Here is a 24,310-nt window from a genome sequence, read left to right on the forward strand (position 1 = left end):
GAAACATAGCGAAAGTAAAACCAAACAGACGCTCGTTCGGTGGCGGTGGGAGAACAATTGAACGAATTGACTGATCGCCTTCATTTCCACGAGCCAGGGATGGTATCATTTATTGATCGGGACGTTTCATTAAGTGTCGGTGCAGCATGTCACCTCAGTTGATGAATGACCATCTTGCGTTTTATAACCCTGTAGCTCATGAGTCACCGTCACAACCTTGGTAGCTTTCTTTTCCGACTACTCTGCTCTGGACAGTTGGACTTTTTTCATTTCTTTGGTGTTTTTTAGGCACAGTTGTGACTTAATAAGTCGTTCTTTTCATTATTTACGTCGAGAAGTCATCTTATATGGGCAAGGTTGCTCTTAGCAATATAAGGCAGTTCAAGGGCACTCACAGAAAACTTCGGGATATTACATACATACTCAATTTTTTCTCACTCTGTAGGTCCTCAAAAAGTAATATATAAAACACAAATGCCCATATTCATGTCGGTCAACAGACCAAAGTTCTTTCATTTTGACTTCTATAAAAATGAAATCCGCCTCCCCAGACAAGCCGCACGGAAACAGCGACAGCTGAACAAAGTGCCGCTCTGCCGATGCTGCCTCCGCGTGCGCCAACTGGGAAGGCGGAACCTCGCGCGTTCATCTCTGATATTAACCCTTTGTACTGACTCCATGTTCCAAAAGTTTGAAAAAGACTCGCCGAAAGCAATTTGACAATTTATTCGTCGACAATGGTCAAAAACAGACGACGGAGGGACAATTCTGGATCCAAAACAAGGCTACATGTTTCCGAGCAGCAAAATCTGTCTTATCTCAGTGTCCAGTGTTTTTTAAGTCCATGGGCCGGCTGAAGGTGTGTCCAAGCGTTGCTTTGGTATCATCCCTCTCTGGCCGGTTTCGGGCTGTTTAGGTTTGTGCGTGGATGGAATGTGGTTGCCACAGCGACCGACGCTGGTCTTGACATCACAAGCGCCTGCTATCAACTTTTTTATCCGGGCTGGCACTACTTGTTTTAGGACAAAGCGCGCTGGTCTTTGTCCTTGTTCGTTTGTCGGGAGGACTGATTGCCAGAGTTGGTGCGTCAATCTTGCTCATGGCGCACACGTTTTGGGCTTCTGTGATAAGATGGCGTTGTGTATCTATTCTGTTTCTTTAAACTATGGTGTGCTATTTATTTTACATTAGGTGTGTTAGAGTAGTGCAGTCCTACAGTGAATATGAAAAATGATATTATTCCCTGATTGATTATATTACGTGTGTTCGAGTAATGCAAACAGTTAGACTGTGCCTACGAGAAACGGTATCATTTTTCCTTTTCCCCCTCAGGAGCGCCGATAAGGTGATTCACTCTACTGTGTTCAAGGCCACTGAGTGGAGTCTGCCTAAACTATAGTTAAATGAATATGTTATACTAATGCAAACAATTATATGGTGTGTGCTAGAACGGTACCTTTTCCTTTCACTCCCTTTCTAAAAATTTTTATCGTGCCTAACTCTTGCTGTCATGAGGAAAACCATATTACGTTGAGATTTCATACGTTTCTAATAGTATTTATTTGGAATAAATCCCAGGCAGCACCCATAGCCCACTTCTACTGCTGGGAATCTCAAATCAAATATGCGCCAGATCCCCATATGATTATTAAATTACACATTTCAAGCGCCCAAAAAATAGCCTGGGGCATTTGTTTTCCCTTGACCCCAAAATGCTACAGTATAATTTATTCCCCCGGCATGAATATGCGCCAGTGTTCGCCCCCGTGTCCTAAATGTGAATTCATGGAGATTTACAGAGTGGAGCCCTCTCGGGAGTGAAGGAAAAATGTTGTTGATTGCCATGGAAACACACGGTCATGATGAAAACCAACCTGTACGCAAGGTAAACAAGAGAGCATCTGTTCAGGTTTGGAGTTGTGGATCGGAGGGATTCGGGAATGATGCGGACAGATTGGCTGATTTCCCAGGTCGTGCCTCAGAGTAACATAGGTACGATTAACATGATTAGCGGGAGTTTTGCTGATTTTTAAATCAAACCATGATATTAATACTGTTGTGTAGTAAGGGTGTAACGGTACATGGATTCGTATTGAACCGTTTCGGTACTTGGTGGTCGTTTCGGAACGGAGGCGTACCGAACGAGTTGCTGACGTAATGTAACCCTTACTTTTCGAGGCTGCGAGTCGATCGGGTTACAGTTTCTTTGTGTAGATTATATTTACTCCGTATTCTCTACTATAATGAGGACCAACATGGTAGCACAGTAAGAAACGTCAACAGCGCGACAACGTGGCCGCCGTGAGAACACAGTGAAACGCGGCCGTTAAAGTCAATCAGCCAATGCACAGCAGTCGCAGTGCGGCCGCGTGTTAGACGCGTCCCAGAAGCGGCTCAACGCGATGCACGCGAAAAGAATGGCAGAGTTTGTTATTTGACGCGAGACTCGACCCTCCTGCGTCAATCCTACTAGCTAGCAGACCGGAAGTCACTCATGTAAAAATACGGTGGATCGGGTCGATTTTCAAACTAATATGCAATCGTAACTTACTTTTTGAGTCCGTCAAATCTCTTGAGTGGTAGATCGGGGCACAGTTGACTTGTCTTTGTTGATTTACAGTTGTCTTCTCTGCTACAATAATAACCAACACGGCCCCGTGTTCAATAAAAAACCTGCCTACCACAACAAAACAAGTAGGAACTAATATTCACATAGGAACTAAAGTTATACAACATAAAATATATAATATAAATGAATACTACATCTTATTTGTAAAATATAAACACATAATAAACAATAGCCCATTTAAATAAAATAAATTGAAATGAGCTAAAACACCTGTAATTAAATAATAAGAATAATAGACAGATCCTGCTTACACAATTAAATTTATTAATTTCTGTGTGGCGCTTAACTTGAGAAAATCCAAAAATAAAGCTTTTGAAAACCGTTCATAAGAAAAAAAAATTGAGGCATTTCATTTGTAAAATACAGGTTAAAAATTTTTGTCATTGGGATTGCTTTTCTCTTTAGCACAGGACTTCTTTTTTCTCCTTTCTTTCTGGAAAAAAAGCTGACCAATACTCGGGGTCTGAAAGGCAAATTGTTGTTGGATTATTATCTTTAAATACCCACTACTTTTTGAGCAGAATTCTAGCTTTGTATAGGCTACTGTTCCTATTGTTGAAAGCACAAAAGCGTGTAATAAACAACTGGCACATTTATATTTTGCATTTGGTTTTCTTACTGTACCGAAAATGAATCGAACCGTGACCTCAAAACTGAGGTACGTACCGAACCGAGATTTTTGTGTACCGTTACACCCCTACTGTGTAGGGTTGCAGCTATCTATTATTTTAGTAGTCGATTCGTCGATGAACTAGTTAGTTCGAATAATCGAGTCATCGGATAAGGAACATGAAGAATTAAAATGCCTGAGCTTGAGCTTCAAACGGTATTAAAAAAAGGATCTATGTACAACAAAATATGAATTGGCTAACTTACATAGCAAATGTCCGCTAGCTTAACTCATTCACTCCCAGCCATTTTCACCGGTGCAACCCCCTTTAGTTCATATCTTTTTCCATTCTTTAGAAATCAGCATTAGAAAATAGCGTAGTTTAAGCAATTTTCCAATTTCTGATGAAAAAACAGAGAAATTAAGCTTTTTGTAAACGCATACATTTCAAACATAACTTTGACTTTAACACAGCTATTTTTCGCTTTAGGTACATCCCAAACATCTGAATAATGTTTACCTTTTACAAAATAACATAAACAACAAGAGAAATAGAGCTTTTGATAGAAAAGTAACAATTTATTTACACATAACTAACTGAGAGATGACACTGTTATGGCCGCGATGGCCGGGGTAAACTTTTCCCTCATTGCCGCCTGGCTCATAAAGATGGATTTTTTTTAGTCTTTCCAGCACGGACTCAACAGCATTGTCCGCTGAACTGGTGGTCATGGTTGTTCTGCTCAGTCGTCCAGCGCCTGGCATCCTGGACGTCCATTTGGTTGTCTTCCGTCGGTGCCCCGGCCGTGCGGCCGGCCATTCGTTCCGTTGAATCGGGTTGGGGGTCTTACCAAATGCGCTACTGCCCTCCAGTGGCCAGTTTTATTGCTTTAAAATGGATTTTCAGCTTTGTGCTTTGGAACTAAGTTGAATCAGAACCTAGAGGTGTCTCTTGTTAAAAAAAAGAAAACGTAAAAGACGTATGAATACGTCTTTGGGACACTGAAGCAATTAAAAATAGAACGTATTATACGTTTTTGGGAGCAAATAAGTTAAATGCTATTAAAACACTAATGTTTTTTTTTTTAAATCCCCACAAAAAAACTGCTAAATATAGTATACCTATAAACTAAATTACGAATGCATTAAAAAAGCATTAGCTTAAACAAAAACATGGCTTATGTTGGTCTTAACATGGAGCAGATGGATTCAGCCATGTGAAATGAGGCAGACTAGATGTCAGTGTATCCACCCAAATCAGTAAAACTAAATGCAAACACTTTCAAAATAAACCATTACAACGCCACTTTAATTAAACGAATACTCGAAGCAGCAAAATTTAATTCGAATCTTTTTTTTTTTCAAATCGAATACTCGAGTTAATCGATTAATCGTGGCAGCACTACTACTGTGCAAGGTTTTTACTGGTTTAAATTGAGGCAAACGTAGCACAGTTGTAGCCACACCATCCACTGGCTCAAATCAGTGTTCATTCACTAAAGTATGTATATTGTACTATAAAGTTTTTTCTTAAGTCATACCTTATGCAATAACTGCCTGCATAGTCGCAGTTACCATTGACAAATTTCCATGTTTGCATTTTTTAATGTCCTCCAAGATGTTTTTGACCTCCATTGTTCCAAATGTCAAGTAGAGGCTCTGTGGTCATTAACCCATTGTGAATAAGACGTGAGCTGTTGACCCGCTTATGTCATTGGGTATTCATGGTATCCCCGTCTCAAATTTGTAGAGGTGCCGCGTCGAATTGTAGTCGAAGTCTTTGTCCACTCTGCAAGACGCTGTACATTCTGAAGTTACACATTATTAGCTAGTTTACGTCGATAGATGATGTTTTTTTTTGTTTTTACACAATTTGTAATATTAGTTTAACTAGTAGGTCGCCATTGTTGTTGACGTCGCTGGGCGGTGACATCACATGGTTACACTGCCGGGATTCCAGAGTATGACTCTAGCGACAGTCATCTGTTCAACCCTTTCAATTTGAACCAGATTGGAACATTAATGAGCATGACAGCACTGTCGATATTTCACAAAACGAGCAGCGTAAGCAAAATGAACAGGAAAGACAGGATGAGACGAGAGTAGGAAAAAACAGTGTTTTGCCAAAATGTGCTAGACCGGCGTAACGTCGTACAGCAGGCGAATTTGACACCCAAAGTACTACTGTGTGATTTCCGCTTGTCTTGTTTAGATGCATACAGACAGAACATACTAAAGTTGCCTTAAGAAAAAAACACTTAAACATAGTAATATCAAATATGGGTGGTTTAAATATGGTACGTGTAGAAATATATTTCCATTTATTCACAATAATCACACGTGAAAAATGCCACTTTTCTAAAATAATCACACAGGCCCCTTTTTTCTTCTTACCAGTGTATGTAATTTTATCAGGGCAGGGGGTTGTACATTCCAAGCAAGTTACCTGAGAAGGGGGAAAAAGGCTATGCACGGGGAGGCTGGGAGCTCTTTTCTTTGTCACGTGGTACCAGTGTGTCTCGTCTTTAAGTGTAAATTCTTTCTTTTTTTAATTCCCGAATTTTGTGTCATCATCTCCTGTTCGCTATAAGAATAAAACAACCTGTAACAAGGATAAATCGACTCTTTTCCTTCATACGTGACTAATGTGGTCGACAGATCAACAATCTGCTTTAAAGCTACCACAAGAAACCGCAACACTTAAAAGTATGAGAGGGAAACACATGCAAAAAGTATTTTGAGGCAATGAAAAGGTAATAAAAGATTCAATAAAAACACAAACGGTAAGTTATTGCCGCTTTTATTTTAAACTGATGTGCATGTGTGTTGGATGTCTCGCCGTGTAGAAGGAATTGCAGTAACCTGGTACTGTTCGTCTAGTGACAGTGACATAGTATGTCATCACCTTAAGCGTCCATCGCGCTTAAAAACATGGCGCCCTCCCTAGGTCAAAACATGTACTAAAAATGATAGATTTTTAAATCAATGGCAATATTTTACGTGTTTCTTCTACCATAGTTTTAGTAAAAGAGAACAATTGTGGCTTATAAGTCTTTAAGTCCAAGGTTCCCTTTAACCAATCTTTAATGTCAGAACAAAGATGCATGGTGACAAAGTACTACACAGCATTTAACAAAAATGAGCAACATTTCACCAAAGAAAAGGTAACCAAATGCAGAACATTGCACAAAATCTGAGGTAGAAATGCAATCCCCCAACAAGAAATAACCATAAATAGACAAACTAAATTAACATTCCGCAACATGTTAAAGCCGTTTGTGCATGAAGTGACTTCCTTCGCCGCCTTACCGGAGCGTTGGCTCCCGCTCATTTGTCACGGTAAACGATTTTCATTGCTAAAGGGACACTTGGTTGTGCTGTAGCGGTAGCGCGGGGATTCTGGGATTGACAAACTCAAATCTAGCATCATCGTTATGCTTGTTTTTGATACTTGTTTGCTTGCTTTTGTGGGATTGTAATCAATAAATCTCATTGATTCTGCATTTTCTAATCAATAAACAATGTCTATTTTGCAAAATTGTGCCTGTTACTGATTCACCGCGAACCCGTAACTTTTCGTAAAACAACATGGCAGATGTACTGGATTTTACATGAAACTCGATGCTAATAATTCCTCGATCAAACTTTTTGCATCACCCCCGCAAGCAGAACTGTTTAACGGAACAACTTCCGCTCAAGACAGTCCTGATATTCTTCAACCAACGTATCGTCTCCAACGCTCCAGATCACTGAAGCAATAATTCGATGAAATTATTAAGTAAAGAAATCAGTCAGTCAGACACCCAATTCATAATTGTACCCAAAGGCTTTCTCAAGCTCTGTTCATGTTGGCTGCACCGCAATGATTTATCGGCTTAATAATTGCTGGTACCGCACTTTGGATCCTGGAGTGGAATTTTACCTCCCCGTGCTCAGTGTTCACTCTTAACAGGCACACACAAGCACAGCATTTGGCACAGCCTAGCAAATGTGACGACTGTTTTAATTACTACTACAAAAGAGCTTTGGAACTAAGACTGACTTCTCTGCCTTCGCCCTTCCCCCCCATGTGGTTGACTGTTCATGCTCTGACAATTTTCATGCATCATTTACGAGCTTCCTATGACGAGTCACTTGCTGCTACTCCGTCTCACCTTTTCCATCCCCCGGGTGCTTACTACACATCTTTGATGGTGATAGCTAAGTCCTCGCAAGCCAACCTCCTGTGAGGTTTTCGTTTTCTTTGTGTAAATAAGACCTCTGGGCAGCATGGAAAGGCAAATTCAGGGCCTGTTAACAGTAGTGAATTTAATTTCTGTGTATGCAAACTCTGCCTCATTTGTAATTGGCTTAGCCCTAATAACAAATATTTAAAAAAACAAAACAATGCACGCATAGTCTTTTTCTACTGTGTATGCTCCGTAATGCAAATAAAAGCTAGGAGTGCACTGCGCTGTTTAACAGGCTAATGCATTCCTGACCATTTAGTGTCCATTGAGATCACGATGGGTCATATATTATTAATTATTCAAAGGATCTTCTATCTGATTTATGCTATTCCACTGGCGCTTGACAGAATTGTAATGGCTTGGATTTGATTGAATGAGTCCACTGTGGTTTTATTCAGCATATCCATGCAAAAAAATTCTGAAAAGCAACTTCGTTTTCCGCACATACAGCCCCTGACAAAAGTCTTGTCGCTTATCCATTTTGTAGAAACAACTGCTAATAACTAAGGCTGTCAAATGATTAAAATTTTTAATGGAGTTAATCACAGCTTAAAAATACATTAATCGTAATCAGTCGCAATTCAAACCATCTATATAATATGCCATATTTTTCTGTAAATTATTGTTGGAATGGAAAGATAAGACACAAGACGGATACATGCATTCAACATACTGTACATAAGTACTGTGTTTGTTTATTGTAACAACAAATCAACAAGATGGCATTAACATTATTAACATTCATTTAAAGTGATCCATGGATAGAAAGACTTGTAGTTCTTAAAAGATAAATGTTAGTACAAGTTATAGAAATTTTATATTAAAACCACTCTTAATGTTTTCGTTTTAATAAAGTTTGTAAAATTTTCAATCAAAAAATAAACTAGTAGCTCGCCATTGTTGATGTCAATCATAATTATGGTGCTGAAACCCACAAAATCAGTCGCACCCAAGCGCCAGCAGAGGGCGGCAAAACACCAAAAAACACAAGTAACAAGTGGAAATGACACTTTGCTGTCATTTTAATCTGTTTGAGCGGGGCATGTGCATTAAATGCGTCAAATATTTTAACGTGATTAATTTTTAAAAAAATTACGCCCGTTAACGCGATAATTTTGACAGCCCTACTAATAACCTGACTTTTAATTATTCAGTTGATTTCAGAAATGGCTCATATGAAAGCTAAGACCCTCCCAAATGATGTTGAAATGTACAAAAATATATTGGTTTCACTGAAAAAAGATTTACCCTTTAATGAAGACATAAAGGTCGAATTTTGGCAAGCCAAAAGTTTTGTTGCCTACAGAAAGTAGTGTGAAAATTTAACAAAAAATGTACTTCAAATACAGAAATGTTACATAACATAAGCGAATTAAGTAGTGGTGCTGTGAGATCCAAATTTGATATCTTGTATGACTTCCATGGGCTTGAAGGACTGCATCCATGCGGTTCGGCAAGGATTCATACAATTTATTGATGAAGTCATCAGGAGCATCAAAGAAAGCAGTCTTGCATGCCTCCCAGATTTCATTAACATTCTTGGGTTTCGTCTTCCATGCTTCCTCTTTCATCCTACCCCAGACATGCTCAATGATATTCATGTCTGGTGACTGGGCTGGTCAGTCTTGGAGGATCTTGATTGAAATATGCGATAGAGCACCATCCTGCTGCAGAATTTGTCCCTTTTGATGGTTACGAATGTAAGAGGCAGCTAAGATTTGTTGATATTTCAAACTATTTATGTTGCCTTCCACCCTGCAGATCTCTCGCACAACGCCATACTGGACGTAACCCCAGACCATGATTTTGCCACCACCAAACTTCACTGTTTTCTGAGTGAATCCCAGATCCATGCGGGCTCCAGTAGGTCTCCTGCAATATTTGCGGCGACTGTGGTGTAATTCAATGGAAGATTCATCTGAAAAATCTACCTTTTGCTACAAAACAGTGAAGTTTGGTGGTGGTGGAAAAACGTACAGAATTACACATTTACAAATCAGTGCTCACTTCCACAAATTATGCCGAGACCATACAACTTGACAGGTATGAATTATAGTTGACCGTCACAGTTAGGTAGTAGCACTCTGTAGCACGGGACGTCCAACTATCAGTGGTCACGGCGAAACTATGTGCTTTAGCGAAGTCATCTTCGATGGCTTTGTGTGCCATTTCATAAATGTCGGGGATTACGTTGCTGGAGAAATATGTCTGCGAGGGAACAATGTAATGCGGGTCAAGCGTTGCAAATAGATTAACGAAGCCCGCCGTGTGTTTTCACTGGTGTCATCTCCGGGGTTGTCCTGCTCTGACAAAGTGATATCTGTGGGTGATGCCGGCTGAGGTGCCAGAGTCATGTTATAAGTGTTGCCTTTAGCATAGGGAACAAGCGCTGAGCAATGCTTGCAAATTGTTTTTTTTTTTCTCAATATTTTCTCTCACTCCTATTTTCTCTCCCACCTCATTGTAGTCCACGGGGAAACCGAAATGTTGCCACACCGCAGATTTGAAAGAAGCCCGTGCTTCCTCAAAATTCGGTCTCTCCACTCCTCCGCTCGCCATAGCTTTTTGTTTTCTTTCTTGTTTCACTTTCACTTTGGTCGTAAGTAGTGATGGCCAAATGAAGCCTCATGAAGCAATGAAGCTTTGCAGCCAATTGGTTTGCACATGGAGCAAAGCTTCATGGTGCTTCATTTACCCTATGGCGCCATCAAGTGGTCTAGAAGCCCAAGAGGTCAACATTGTTAAGAATTCAATGGCTACGTGCTTAAGACAAAGATATGAATGTGCTTGTGTTAGTAATTTAGTATGTGAACAAAATACAACAAGTGCTAAGGGTAATTTGTTATTCATTTTTATTTAGAAATAATAGCTTTCCCACAGTGGCTGGCTTTAAACAGTTTCTTTTTTTTTGGAAAATATTTCACCAGCTTTAGAAAATATTCTTTCACAAGGCACAGATGAAGCTGGGGTGCAGAGCAATGTGAGTGCCAGTTTATATAAATTTGGGTAGGTATTCTTTTGTGCCTCCCAGTACACTAATGGATTGTTCATTCTGTTGATGTTTGGTTCAGATAGGTACACACACTCACTCACATTTATATTAAAGTAGTTTTTCTCCCTTACTTTATTGAAAGCAATCAAATCAAAATGTTCCCATACAGGGGAGGATCGCTCTTTTCGCGCAGGTTCCATCGCAAGCAAAGGACACGGCTCGAAAAAAGATTGCACTGGTTGCACTGTTGCGCACAGATGTAACAAGTACAGGAGCCCGAAATCCACAAAATGTGAGATAACAGGCGATCGCCATTGCGTTTTGCAACCAATTTATACCGTAGTCTGTCCTGTTTTTTGCAATGTGCGCCAAACGTTGGATCACTTCCGAAGCACTCACGAGATTCAGCCGGCCGCCGGCCGCCGGCAAAGCTTCCCACGTCATCATTTCCGGGTTTTGCCGAAATGAAGCACGCCTCGCTACAAGCTTCGTGGAAACCCCCCTCCCATTACTCGACACAAGCTTCGGAACCTCGGCTCATTTCGTCCCATCACTAGTCGTAAGCGAGAGAGGGCGTTACTCGGCTTCTATTACACAGGTGCTCAACAGCGATTGGACCTTTACTTGCTGCGGGGCGGGAATTTCTCCACAGCTGTGCTTCACGTCTCACACAGAGCTCGACCAATTCATTCCACAAGCATTCGGAATAAATTAATTGCAAAACCGAAAAGGCGCGGTTCATAAAGGCGTATTGAACCGTACAGGGCGAACCGTATGGTTCGGCTTTGAACCGCAAACCGTTGCACTCCTTGTGTCTATGCAACTCTACATTTGAATCACTAGGGGACGGCGCTGCAACGTAGATGTAACAGCCAAACAGGAAAGTGCTTACCTACAAGAATACAATCAGAGTTTAAAAATACTAGTCTTTGACTCTATAATTTACAGGTGCAATCAGGGAAAGGGGTGCACAATCATTGCCAAAAGACTTTCAAAATAACCACATTCTCTCCTTTATTCTTGCCCATTTTGTTCTCTTTGAGGTCTTCAGCTAGCACGTCACTTTTTTTTTTTTTCTTTTAAAAAATTTAACGCATGAGAACAGATTTAGGATTATGTGGCCTTGGTCTGACTATGAATTGGACTGCCTTTGTTGTCTTTTGAGGTATTCTACTCTATGAAAGACCTTGTTGATCAATGTTGTTCAATGGCAATTGCCGCTACATGTTATTTTTTTAACTGGAATCTTTTTCACACCAATCTCAAAGGGTTCATTTGCGGTTAACCTGCAATGTTGTTATCTCCAGAGAATTCAATCATGTTTTTTCCCCTCTGCTCTGTCTAACCAACTGCTGTGTCCTGACCTCTTATCAGCGAGCGGAGTGAAGGCAGCCATGTTAACGTTTTCCCCACTCGCTTGCATCAGCATTGTGCTCTGAGAACTGCCTTCACATTTTCAAACCCTTTTCCTGCTAAAACCTCTGCGCGCCGTCTGCTGTCTTTGGTGTCCAGCATTCCGCCATGTAGATCATTTCCACCTTTCCCATGTGCCTTTCGCTTTCTTTTTCACATGCAATCTGCATTCGGGGTTATACCATTCTTGCTATGATATGTATGTCAATTGTGCCCTTTTAGCTTAGCCCCTATAATGAGACTATGTACGTCCTCTGAAAATGACCAACTGATGTTATCGGTTTCTTTTCAGTTGTTTTAAATTGGTATTGTTTTTTTTTCAAGGGTCACATTGTATCTAATGGCCTTTTACCCCTATTATGTTTGTGGTATCAAAAGGGCGCTTATAATTACAGTTGTCTACCCGATAATATCCACCAAATTTTAAAATGATATCCAATAATATCGACATCGGTTTTTCATTATCGGTTTTGGGCCAACATGCATTTTGCCTTCAAAGATATAGTGGCACAATATAGGCACTTTTACACCAACTTGAGTTGAACTTTTTTCAGAGCATGTTTTATTTGGAAAACCTTGAAGTTGTTACATGTATCATTATCCAAGCATCCAGTGGGGCATCACAATACAAATAGATATAATATGTTAAGTCCGCGCCCGCATACAGTGGGGAGAACAAGTATTTGATACACTGCGGATTTTGCTGGTTTTCCCACTTGTAAGCCATGTAGAGGTCTGTAATTTGTATCATAACTTCTCTTCAACTGTAAGGGATGGAATCTAATACAAAAATCCAGAAAATCACATTGTATAATTTTTAAATAATAAATTTGTATTTAACTGCATGAAATAAGTATTTGATACATTACCAACAAGTAAATATTTCAGCTCTTGGTTCTCTTTTAAGAACCCCTCCTGTTCTCCACTCATTACTGGAAGCAACTGCACCTGTTTGAACTTGTTACCTGTATAAAAGACACCTGTTCACATGCTCAAACAAACAAACTCCAACCTCTCCACAATGGCCAAGACCAAAGAGCTGTGTAAGGACATCAGGGATAAAATAATAGACCTGCACAAGGCTGGGATGGGCTACCGGAAAATAAGCAAGCAGCTTGGTGAGAAGGTAACAACTGTTGGAGCGATTATTAGAAAATGGAAGAAGTTCAAGTTGACGGTCAGTCTGCCTCGTTCTGGGGTTCCATGCAAGATCTCACCTCGTAGGGCATCACTGATCATGAGGAAGCTGAGGGATCAGCCCAGAACTACACGGCAAGACCTGGTCAATGACCTGAAGAGAGCTGGAACCACAGTCTCGAAGAAAACCATCGGAAACACATTACGCCGTCATGGATTAAAATCCTACAGCGCACGCAAGGTCCCACTGCCGAAGCCAGTGCATGTCCAGACACGTCTGAAGTTTGCCACTGACCATCTGGATGATCCAGAGGAGCAATGGGAGAAGGTTATGTGGTCAGATGAGACCAAAATTGAACTTTTTGGTCTAAACTCGGCTCGTCGTGTTTGGAGGAAAAAGAAGGATGAGTACAACCCCAAGAACACCATCCCAACCGTGAAACATGGAGGAGGAAACATCATTTTTTGGGGCTACTTCTATGCCAAGGGTACAGGACGACTGCACCGTATTGACGCGAGGATGAATGGGGCTATGTATCGCCAGATCTTGGCTGACAACCTCCTTCCTTCAGTGAGAGCCCTGAAGATGGGTCGTGGCTGGGTCTTCCAGCATGACAACTACCCAAAGCACACAGCCAAGGCAACTAAAGAGTGGCTCCGTAAGAAGCATCTTAAGGTCCTGGAGTGGCCTAGCCAGTCAGCAGAGCTGAACCCGATAGAAAATCTATGGAGGGAGCTGAAAGTCCGTGTTGCCCGGCAGCAGCCCCGAAACCTGAAGGCCCTGGAGAAGATCTGCATGGAGGAGTGGGCCAAAATCCCTGCTGCAGTGTGTGCAAACCTTGTCAAGGACTACAGGAAACGTTTGGTATCTGTAATAGCAAACAAAGGTTTCTGTACCAAATATTAAGATCGATTTTTGTGATGTATCAAATACTTATTTCATGCAATTAAATGCAAATGTATTATTTAAAAATCATACACCGTGATTTTCTGTTTTTTTAATTTTTTTAAAATTAGATTCCGTCCCTCACAGTTGAAGAGAACTTATGATACAAATTACAGACCTCTACATGCTTTGCAAGTGGGAAAACCAGCAAAATCGGCAGTGTATCAAATACTTGTTCTCCCCACTGTATATCAATATCTGTTTGGTATCAGATTTTTTTAGTTGGGCAATATCGGGATATTGGTTAAAAAGTCATTATTGGACAGTTGTAGTTATAAACAATTGAGTCTTAAAAACAGTTGTCGATTAATTTTATGATTGATCGATTAATTATACAGCCTTTGTTAAATGTAAAGCATAAACCATTCAAGTCAGTTTGATTATATTATAAAATTTTCCACGGTTCATAGACACTATTGTTAATCCATCCAAATTTTGGTCTGGAGGCTATTTAAAAAAAAAAAATTAAACGGCAAAACCGTAACTGAGAGCTTGAGAGAGCATAATTAAAGACGCCACAATTTTAACGAGATATTACCGTGTACTTACCTTGTTTCGGTCCAAAAACTCCATGTAGCATGTATCACTGAGTGTCAAAACACAGATGTGAATGGCTACAGCCGGATTTGTGGCGGATTTTATGGGTGAAACATGGGCATATAACAAGGGTCGCGATGCAGAAATCGCAGACATCAAGGAGTGGTTGAGATGTTCTTTTTCATATATATATATATATATTTACCCTTATACATGTTTTTTTTTTTTCTCCAGTTTTTCTTTGTTAGGATTGATTATTTATCATCTAACATATCGGAAAAAATGCGACAGTAACAAAAAAAAAAAAAAAATTAACCGATAGTTATGAGATAGATATCCGTGACTTATTTACTGACACCTTTTTTTTTTTTTTTTTTTTTTATTGTGACGTAATTTGTTCAAAAGTTTAAAATATGCGAGTGAATAACTTTTTGAAGTCGTTTTTTTTTTTTTTTTTTTTTTTTTTTTTTAACGAAATATTAGACATTTAATGATTCTAAGCTAAAAATGACGGACATTTTGAATAATAAATATAATTCTTTTTATAGCTGGATTGAAAGAAAAGCGGTTGCGCAACGTCTGTAAACGGGGATCTCCAGGGTAAAACGGACAAATTAAAAACAGTTCGGGGGCTTAAGGGTGCAAGAGCAGAATCTGCTTTTTCAGTCTTGTCTGTGTTTTCCGCCGTATATATATTTTTAATAAATTATGTTTAAGCATTTCAAATGGAATAATTATGAGTTTTAATCATGTTACTGTCCCACCGAATTATTTTTAACCAAGAAAAAATCGCCCAATCCATTAAAAAAAAAAGTTGAAAAATGCTTGTCTATATTAAATGCTTCATTGAGTGAGTCCACTCAAGCTGCTCACTTACACACAAAAAGGGGCAGTTTACATGGCGACTCTGCGACACAAAGACGCAATGACTGAGTTGCGGACTCGCGTGCATATGGCGTCGGCGGAGACAAAAAATTCTGAATCCTGCCTCCAAAGTGGAAGAATCCGATTGCGGGGGATTGAGGGGTGCTTCCTCGGCATGCATATCAAAGGCTCCTGCGGCGCGAGACCGCGCTTTTAACGTCAGCACTCGTACACATCACATTGGGCGTGCGCAGCGGTGCTACTAAACATTAAAAACGGCAAATTTGGTGGAATGTCAGCATTAATTTACTGTTTTAATAATATTTTTAAATTAATTATGTTGAACGTTCAATTTTTGTGCCTTTTTGAACAAAAGAAAAATGACATTGCTTTGAGTGGGCGGGGATATTTTTTTCCAGGCTGAGGGAGCTTGGTGGGGTCAAAGTGTATCATTCTCTGTCGCCCAGTAAATCTGCCCTGCCTCCTAGGGCCTGGCATGAATACTACATCGTTTTCATGCGGAATTGCGACATTGTTCAAATGGAGACGCAAATGCAAATGCAAATTTGAAATTGTTCGTATTCTCGGAGAGTCACCATGTAAACGGCCCCTAAGTTGCCACAGCAACTGTTTAACAAGTTAAATAGTGTTGATGCATGCTGCGCTTTGAAGTATCTGCTTACCAGCTTCTCAGGCAAGATCAAAGCGTAACTGTCTGTCAATCATCTTTAAGTTTAATAAGCAACTCCAGCGCACTCACTGCCTGATCGACAAAGAGCAGAGGGAGGGAGACTACACGATCGGCTCTGGACGGCTCATCAGTATTTTTTTTTTTAAATTGAAAAAAATCAGCAACGGACTGAGGGCGCGAAGTTTGAAGCGTGAAGTAGCGAGGGATCTACTAGTATATATATAAATGTTTTAAATGTCGACAAAAAACTCTGCTTTAGGACCAGTTCTAATCGTTCTTTGTTTCAACTTGTTTTGTATTGCAGATCATGTCAAGAAGAAGCTTCGCCGACGGCCATCTTGGGTCCGGGGCATCATCCGCAAACACAAGCACCACAAGAAGTCCGTGGAAGAGGAGAAAGGGCAGGAGCACCCTGAGGCCGAAACTGAAGCGGCGGGGCCAAGCGACTCCTGTCTGACGCTGGACGAGGAGTCCTCCTGTGACACACCGGGCCTTCAGGCCAACGGCCACCTCCCTCATGTCTCCTCCATGGAGGAAGAGAGCTCCAACGAGCCTCCGGTTTGCTCTGCGGAGGCTGGAAAGGAGTTGGAAAAGCAAACTCGCCTGCATTGCCTTGGAAACAGTTCTCATCCACAGGCAGACGGGGACAGTCAAAGTGATGCAAAACCTTCGATTGAAAAATCAGAGTGCTCAGACACTCAGCACACAGAGGTTCTCCATGTAACGCAAGTGAACGGGAACGAGTCCATGGATAGTCTTGACTCACAGTGTCAAGAGAAAAATGTCAGGGCTATCGACAAAAGGACTCAACACAACATAGCGGATGACGCAGGGAAAAAGGTGGCCGTGGGGGAACACAACAGTAATCATGAAAGCGAAATAACTGAAGATCTTGTGATAGAAAGTCTGGAGGAAGATCAGGACAAAGAAGGTATGTATTGAAATAAATAACAGTTGATTTTCCTACTATTGTCGTTATATCACTGCATAGTATTTGTTCACTCATTTTATGGCATTTTGCTTAGTGTTTCAACAAAAAACTAACGGCGTCGTAATTAGCATCAAGATAATACGTTAAAGTGCGGAATTTAAACTGTGAGACTAACGTCTTTGTATTTAGTACATGTACATTTGACAGTCAAATAACCTGTAGTATTTTTAAGTTGTGTTGTAGTGGAAGTTTTAATGTCGTCCAAGTTTATATATTTTAAAGTTTTAATATATACTAGAGTTTTCAGATAATGACTTTTGAACCAATATTGTACAACTCCAAAAATCCGATACTGATATTAAACCGATACCGATACAGTGGCAAATAAGTACAGTTGTGGTCAAAAGTTTACATACACTTGTGAAGTACATAATGTCATGGCTCTCTTGAGTTTCCAGTTATTTCCACAACTCTGATTTTTCTCTGATAGTGATTGAAACAGATACTTCTTTGTCACAAAAACATTCATGAAGTTTGGTTCTTTTATGACTTTATTATGGGTGAACAGAAAAAAGTGATCAAATCTGCTGGGTCAAAAATATACATACAGCAGCGCTAATATTTGGTAACGTGTCCCTTGGCCATTTTCACTTCAATTAGGCGCTTTTGTTAGCCATCCACAAGCTTCTGGTTGAATCTTTGACCACTCCTCTTGACAGAATTGGTGCAGTTCAGTTAAATTTGATGGCTTTCTGACATGGACTTGTTTCTTCAGCATTGTCCACAAGTTCTCAATGAGGTTTAAGTCAGGACTTTGGGAAGGCCATTCGAAAACCTTAATTCTAGCCTGATTTAGCCATTCCATTACCACTTTTGATGTGTGTGTGGGGTCATTGTCCTGTTGGAACACCCAACTGCGCCCAAGACCCAATCTTCGGGCTGATGACGTTAGGTTATCTTGAAGAATTTGAAGGTAATCCTCCTCCTTCATTATCCCATTAACTCTCTGTAAAGCACTAGTTCCATTGGTAGCAAAACAGCCCCACAGCATAATACTACCACCACTGTGCTTGACGGTAGGCATGGTGTACTTGGGGTTAAAGGCCTCACCTTTTCTCCTCCAAACATATTGCTGGGCATTGTGGCCAAACAGCTCGATTTTTGTTTCGTCTGACCACAGAACTTTGCTCCAGAAGGTCTTATCTTTGTCCATGTGATCAGCAGCAAACTTCAGTCGAGCCTTAAGGTGCCGCTTTTGGAGCAAGGGCTTCCTTCTTGCACGGCAGCCTCTCAGTCCATGGAGATGCAAAACACGCTTGACTGTGGACACTGACACATGTGTTCTAGCAGCTTCTAATTCTTGGCAGATCTGCTTTTTGGTGATTCTCGGTTGAATCCTCACCCTCCTGACCAATTTTCTCTCAGCAGCAGGTGATAGCTTGCGTTTTCTTCCTGATCGTGGCAGTGACAAACAGTGCCATGCACTTTATACTTACAAACAATTGTTTGCACTGTTGCTCTTGGGACCTGCAGCTGCTTTGAAATGGCTCCAAGTGACTTTCCTGACTTGTTCAAGTCAATGATTGTTCAAGTAAATAATCACTCACAAGAAATTGCTAATTCGTGTTGCTGTATGTATATTTTTGACCCAGCAGATTTGATCACTTTTTCTGTTCACCCATAATAAAGTCATAAAAGAACCAAACTTCATGAATGTTTTTTGTGACAAAGAAGTATCTGTTCCAATCACTCTATCGGAGAAAAATCTGAGTTGTAGAAATAACTGGAAACTCAAGAGAGCCATGACATTATGTTCTTCACAAGTGTATGTAAACTTTTGACCACAACTGTATTTAGTCAACCACCAATTGTGCAAGTTCTCCTACTTGAAAGGATTAGAGGGGCCTGTAATTGTCAACATGGGTAAACCATAACCATGAGAGACAGAATGTGGGGAAAAAAAACAAAAAATCACATTGTTTGATTTTTAAAGAATTTATTTCCAAATTAGAGTGGAAAATAAGTATTTGTTCACCTACAAACAAGCAAGATTTCTGGCTGTCGAAGAGGTCTAACTTCTTCTAACAAGGTCTAAAGAGGCTCCACCCGTTACCTGTATTAATGGCACCTGTTTTAAGTCATTATCAGTATAAAAGACACCTGTCGACAACCTCAGTCAGCCACACTCCAAACTCCACTATGGCCAAGACCAAAGAGCTGTCGAAGGACACCAGAGATAAAAGTGTAGACCTGCACCAGGCTGGGAAGACAGATTCTGCAATAGTTAAAACGCTTGGCGTAAAGAAATCAACTGTGGGAGCAATTATTAGAAAATGGAAGACTACAAGACCACTGGTAAATCTCCCTCAATCTGGGGCTCCATGCAAGATCTCACCCTGTGGCATCAAAATGATAACAAGAACGGTGAGCAAAAATCCCAGAACCACACGGGGGGACCTAGTGAATGACCTACAGAGAGCTGGGACCACAGTAACAGGAGACTCAAATCCTGCACTGCCAGACGCGTCCCCCTGCTGAAGAAAGTACACATCTAGGCCTGTCAGCGGTTCGCTCGAGAGCATTTGGATGATCCAGAAGAGGACTGGGAGAATGTGTTATGGTCAGATGAAACCAAAAAAGAACTTTTTGGTAGAAACACAGGTTCTCGTGTTTGGAGGAGAAAGAATACTGAATTGCATCTGAAGAACACCATACCCACTGTGAAGCATGGGGTGGAAACATCATGCTTTGAGGCTGTTTTTCTACAAAGGGACTAGGACGACTGATCTATGTAGAGGAAAGAATGAATGGGGCCATCGATCGAGAGATTTTGAGTGAAAATCTCCCTCCATCAGCAAGGGCATTGAAGATGAGACGTGGCTGGGTCTTTCAGCATGACAATGATCCCAAGCACACAGCCAATGCAACAAAGGAGTGGCTTCGTAAGAAGCATTTCAAGGTCCTGGAGTGGCCTAGCCAGTCTCCATATGTCAACCCCATAGAAAATCTGTGGAGGGAGTTGAAAGTCCGTGTTGGCCAACGACAGCCCCAAATATCACTGCTCTAGAGGAGATCTGCATGGAGGAATGGGCCAAAATACCAACAACAGTGTTTGAAAAGCTTGTGAAGAGTTACAGAAAACGTTTGACCTCCGTTATTGCCAACAAAGGGCATATATGATTTGCAATTAAATTCTTTAAAAATCAAACATTGTGATTTTTTGGTTTGTTTTTCCACATTCTGTCTCTCATGGTTAAGGTGTACCCATGTTGACGATTACATGCCTCTCTAATATTTTCAAGTGGGAGAACTTGCACAATTAGTGGTTGACTAAATACTTATTAGCCCCACTGTAGTTTGAAGACATCTAATTGTCAATAAGCATAACTGCTGTGCTAAGCTGTAACCAGCTCTTGTACAAAGGCAGAAGAAGGCTTCTACATTCACTTTGAAGGCAAAATGCATCATGGCCCAAAACCGATAATGATAAACCGATGTCGATATTAACCAATAACATTTTAAAATGCTTTTATCGGCTACCCAATAATACCGGACAACTCTAATATATACAATTATTGACATTGCTTCTTTTAGGAGGGTTAACTGTATAATCAGACATTAAACGGGAATTATGCACTTGGACCTGCAGTGTAAATCCAGCCTAAGACCATGCCGACAGTCAAACACGATGTTTCCGGCATCACACGGTGGTGCTGTTGGCCTCCTTTGAAGTCCACGTATCCCTTCATCCAAAGCCTATTTGGGCTTATTTGAGAAGATGGTCCCAATTACTAAATAGCGTACCATCATTCGCTATAGTAAAAGCTCCCTTTCAACTACAGAGTTTTGGGCTTTTTTTTTGTGGATGGGTGTGAAAATATCCCGCTCTGTGTTCCCATCAAGAATGCTTTGATGTCATTAACAGGGGACTCCAGGGCGAAGAAATGCAAGAGGGGCACGTCAGAGCAATTGAAAGCGTCGGCCGAGAGGACGGAGGAAGAAGCCAAACCAACGTCTCCACCCCCGCCTCCACCCCCTCCGCCACCTCCACTCGTGGTTGACCACCAGCAACTTTTGGTAACGCAATTATTTTCATGAAGCCATTTTGACGACAGTGCAGTCTAATGAAAAACTAGCGTTTTAACACAAGGTGGTGTGAAAACGGGTATAGACTTTTGAAATGAAAGAGGGGGGAAGCTAGGAAACAAAAATGGAGAGAGGATAGAGGATGATGGAAGGAAGGAAATAGATTTATGAAACGGGAAAGAAGTGTTTTCAATAAATGGAATTGTCATTAATTGATTTAGAATGGAGAAAACGTAATGTGTATATCTAATTTTGTCCTAACTAGCTATCTTAGCAAAAAAAGCTTATCACCAATGCTGAACCCACTCAGCACACATGTTTAATGACTGTTTTGGTTAATTTCCCACGCTAATTTACATGAGCGATGTGGCAGCTGGGATTATTTGGCAGAGTGAACACGCTTCAAGAATGATCTCCCTGACAGTAATGGTGTTGGTTCAGGTGGCCAATTGTCCATCCATTTTCTGCACCGCTAATCTTGTTAGCTTGCACGTTTGACTTTTACTTCTTTGGGGGCAAATGGACTTTGAATTCTACTTGATACATATTTTATTCTTTTGTGGAAGATTATCTCTTAGTTGCGGAAACGTATTGCTGCCACACCCAAAAACAAAAAGTTGAGTGTCACGTTTTTACATGTTGGTTTCATGTGAAAATTTGTGAAAATGATTCCGTAAAAAGTTGATAAAAATCATGTAAAATGTGGTAATTATGTCAAAACATGAAAACTATAATTTTTTACATGATCGTATTTACGTTTTTACACGTTTATCACATTTCTATATGATAATCATCATGTTTTCACATAACCATTACATTTTATACATAATAGTTAGGACTTTTTTAATATTATAATTATCACGTTTTATGTGATAGTAACACGTTTTTACACAATAATATCACATTTTCTCTTAATTTTCCCGCTTTTACCGTATTTTTCAGACTACAAGTCGCACCTGAGTATAAGTCACACCAGCCATAAAATGCCCAACGAAGAGAAAAAAAACAGATGTTGTACCGGAGTATAAGTCGCCTTTTGGGGGGAAATTTTACTTGATAAAATCCAACACATAGAACAGATATGTCATCTTGAAAGGCAATTTAATTTAAAAACACAATAGAGAACAACAGCTGAATAAGTGTACAGTATGATGATACATGATGCATGAACAACGTAAGTCGAATATACCGTCCTCACCAGGACGCTACGGCTCGGTCCTGGCTATACAGCGAGCTAAACTCCCAAATGACAATGCTGGACAAACGTATAATTTGCTGAATCGATTTCGTCCTCGATACCAAACAGGTTCGCATCAACGTAGATAAATGATGATTAGGTGCTATTACAGCAATGACACAAATGGTTAGCATGCATTCGCTAGCATTAGCACAAACAACCACACAACTGGCTCTAAGTGTCCGATCGCGGGTGGAAAACACACAACGACAACAGAAAAGATGATACACACAGGCGTTGCCTCTGTAGAGATATTTTACAAGCATAAAAAATGAACGTAGGTTCGCAGCCGTGTTTCTCTCTCGCTAACTCGCCCGCTCACTCAGAGCTGCGTAGCTGTCCGTCTTCTTCTGGCGTGTGCGTGCTCTTCTTCACGTAAACAAGTGCGAGTGCGCCACCACGTGGGCGTGAAAGTGCCACAAACTAAAAGCATGCATTTTAATATAAAAAAAGTCAATAATACAATTGAACACACATTGCCAAAGGCAGAACGCGAACGTCGCCATAGCTATTAAGTTATTCAGATAACTATAGCATAAAGAACATGCTAACAAGTTTACCAAACCATCAGTGTCTCTCCAAAACACCATAATAACATGTGAAATGAAATCATAATGTGTTAATAATTTCACACATAAGTCGCCCGAGTATGTCGCACCCCCAGCCAAACTATGAAAAAAAAACTGCGACTTATAGTCCGAAAAATACATACTTATAATTATACATAATTATACATAATTTTTACATGATAGTTTTCACATTTTTACATACGATAATTTTCACAATATAAGGCGCACCTGACTATAAGCTGCCACTCACCAAATCTGGCACAAAAGCTGCATTTTTTTCATAGATAAGCTGCACTATAGCTGGACTATAAGCTGCAGCCCTCCTCACTGTATTATGGGATGTTTACACCAAAAGATATTAACCTGTAACACTTTATTTGACGGTGCCATCATAAGACTGTCATATGACCAAATGAACCTCCATGAAGCTTTGAACCAATTGGTGGCAGAGCTTCATTGCTTCAAAAAGCTTCAGTTGGCCATCACTGCTCCCTTGAGGGAGACCGTCAACCTCTGCTGTCAACACTGTTGACGTCCAAAATGCCTACTAGCATGCACTGCAGCGCTACAGATGTAAATAACAATCAAAGTTCATGTTTTGAGCTAATTATTTCTTCAGTTACTGTTCCAGTTGTTACAATAATTGCTAGTTACGGTATTTTGTAACACTTTATCTGACAGTTGTACCATAGGACTGTCATAAGACAGTCATAATTATGACATGACACTGCCGTGAGCATTAATAAATGCTTATGACAGATATCATTTTGTGTCATCTGGCAAAGATCTCACTTTTGAATGGATGTAAAAGATCCGAGCTGGACATAAATGGAGTTAGTGACATCATTTGCCTGATGATACTTAAGGACATCTGTCATATGCATTCACATTAATGCCCATAATAGTGGCATGTTATAATTATGAAGGTCTTATGACAGTCTTATCATGCCGCTGTCAAAGTGTTACTTATTAACCCAATTAATCAACAAATAAGCCGCACTGGACTATAAGCCGCAGGATTCAAAATGAAGGGGGGAAAAAAGCGGTTTATAGTCCAAAAATTACTGTACTTACATTTTTCTAACATTATAGTTATGTTTTTATGTGATAATTTTTCTTAAAAAATGCGATACTGGACTTTTTTTCTTTTTTTTTTTGGGTGGCAGCAATACGCTTCCACGCTTAGTTGATGGAATTATTTTTTTTCCTTTCAAGTGATTATGTCCTGATAAAAAAAATGTACCACTGCCTTAGAAGTTAATAAAAAAAAAAATCCGCATACACCAATTTCACTGTTTAACACATAACTGGGTCGACATATCTGTTATAACAGGAAAAAAAGTCTCTTGCCGGAAATTGAACAGGAGGACAGCCAATTTGGTGTGAAGCGGCTATTTCGCGTGAATTTCAGCTCTGGTACTTAAACAGATTTCCATTAA

General features: G+C 40.3%; 1 protein-coding gene across 2 annotated transcripts in view; it reads left to right on the forward strand.

The window, feature by feature from the left end:
• The window catches only part of atad2b (ATPase family AAA domain containing 2B), a 166,003-nt gene that overhangs the window by 92,752 nt on the left and 48,941 nt on the right, over positions 1-24,310 (forward strand). For both annotated transcript variants that reach the window (XM_057822001.1, XM_057822000.1), the window contains exons 25-26: positions 16,353-16,979; positions 20,905-21,056. In XM_057822001.1, the coding sequence (XP_057677984.1) occupies positions 16,353-16,979; positions 20,905-21,056 (779 nt within the window). The remainder of the gene's footprint in view (positions 1-16,352; positions 16,980-20,904; positions 21,057-24,310) is intronic.

Source organism: Corythoichthys intestinalis, chromosome 19, assembly GCF_030265065.1.
Source record: "Corythoichthys intestinalis isolate RoL2023-P3 chromosome 19, ASM3026506v1, whole genome shotgun sequence".
In the NCBI taxonomy this organism is placed as follows: Eukaryota; Metazoa; Chordata; class Actinopteri; order Syngnathiformes; family Syngnathidae; genus Corythoichthys; species Corythoichthys intestinalis.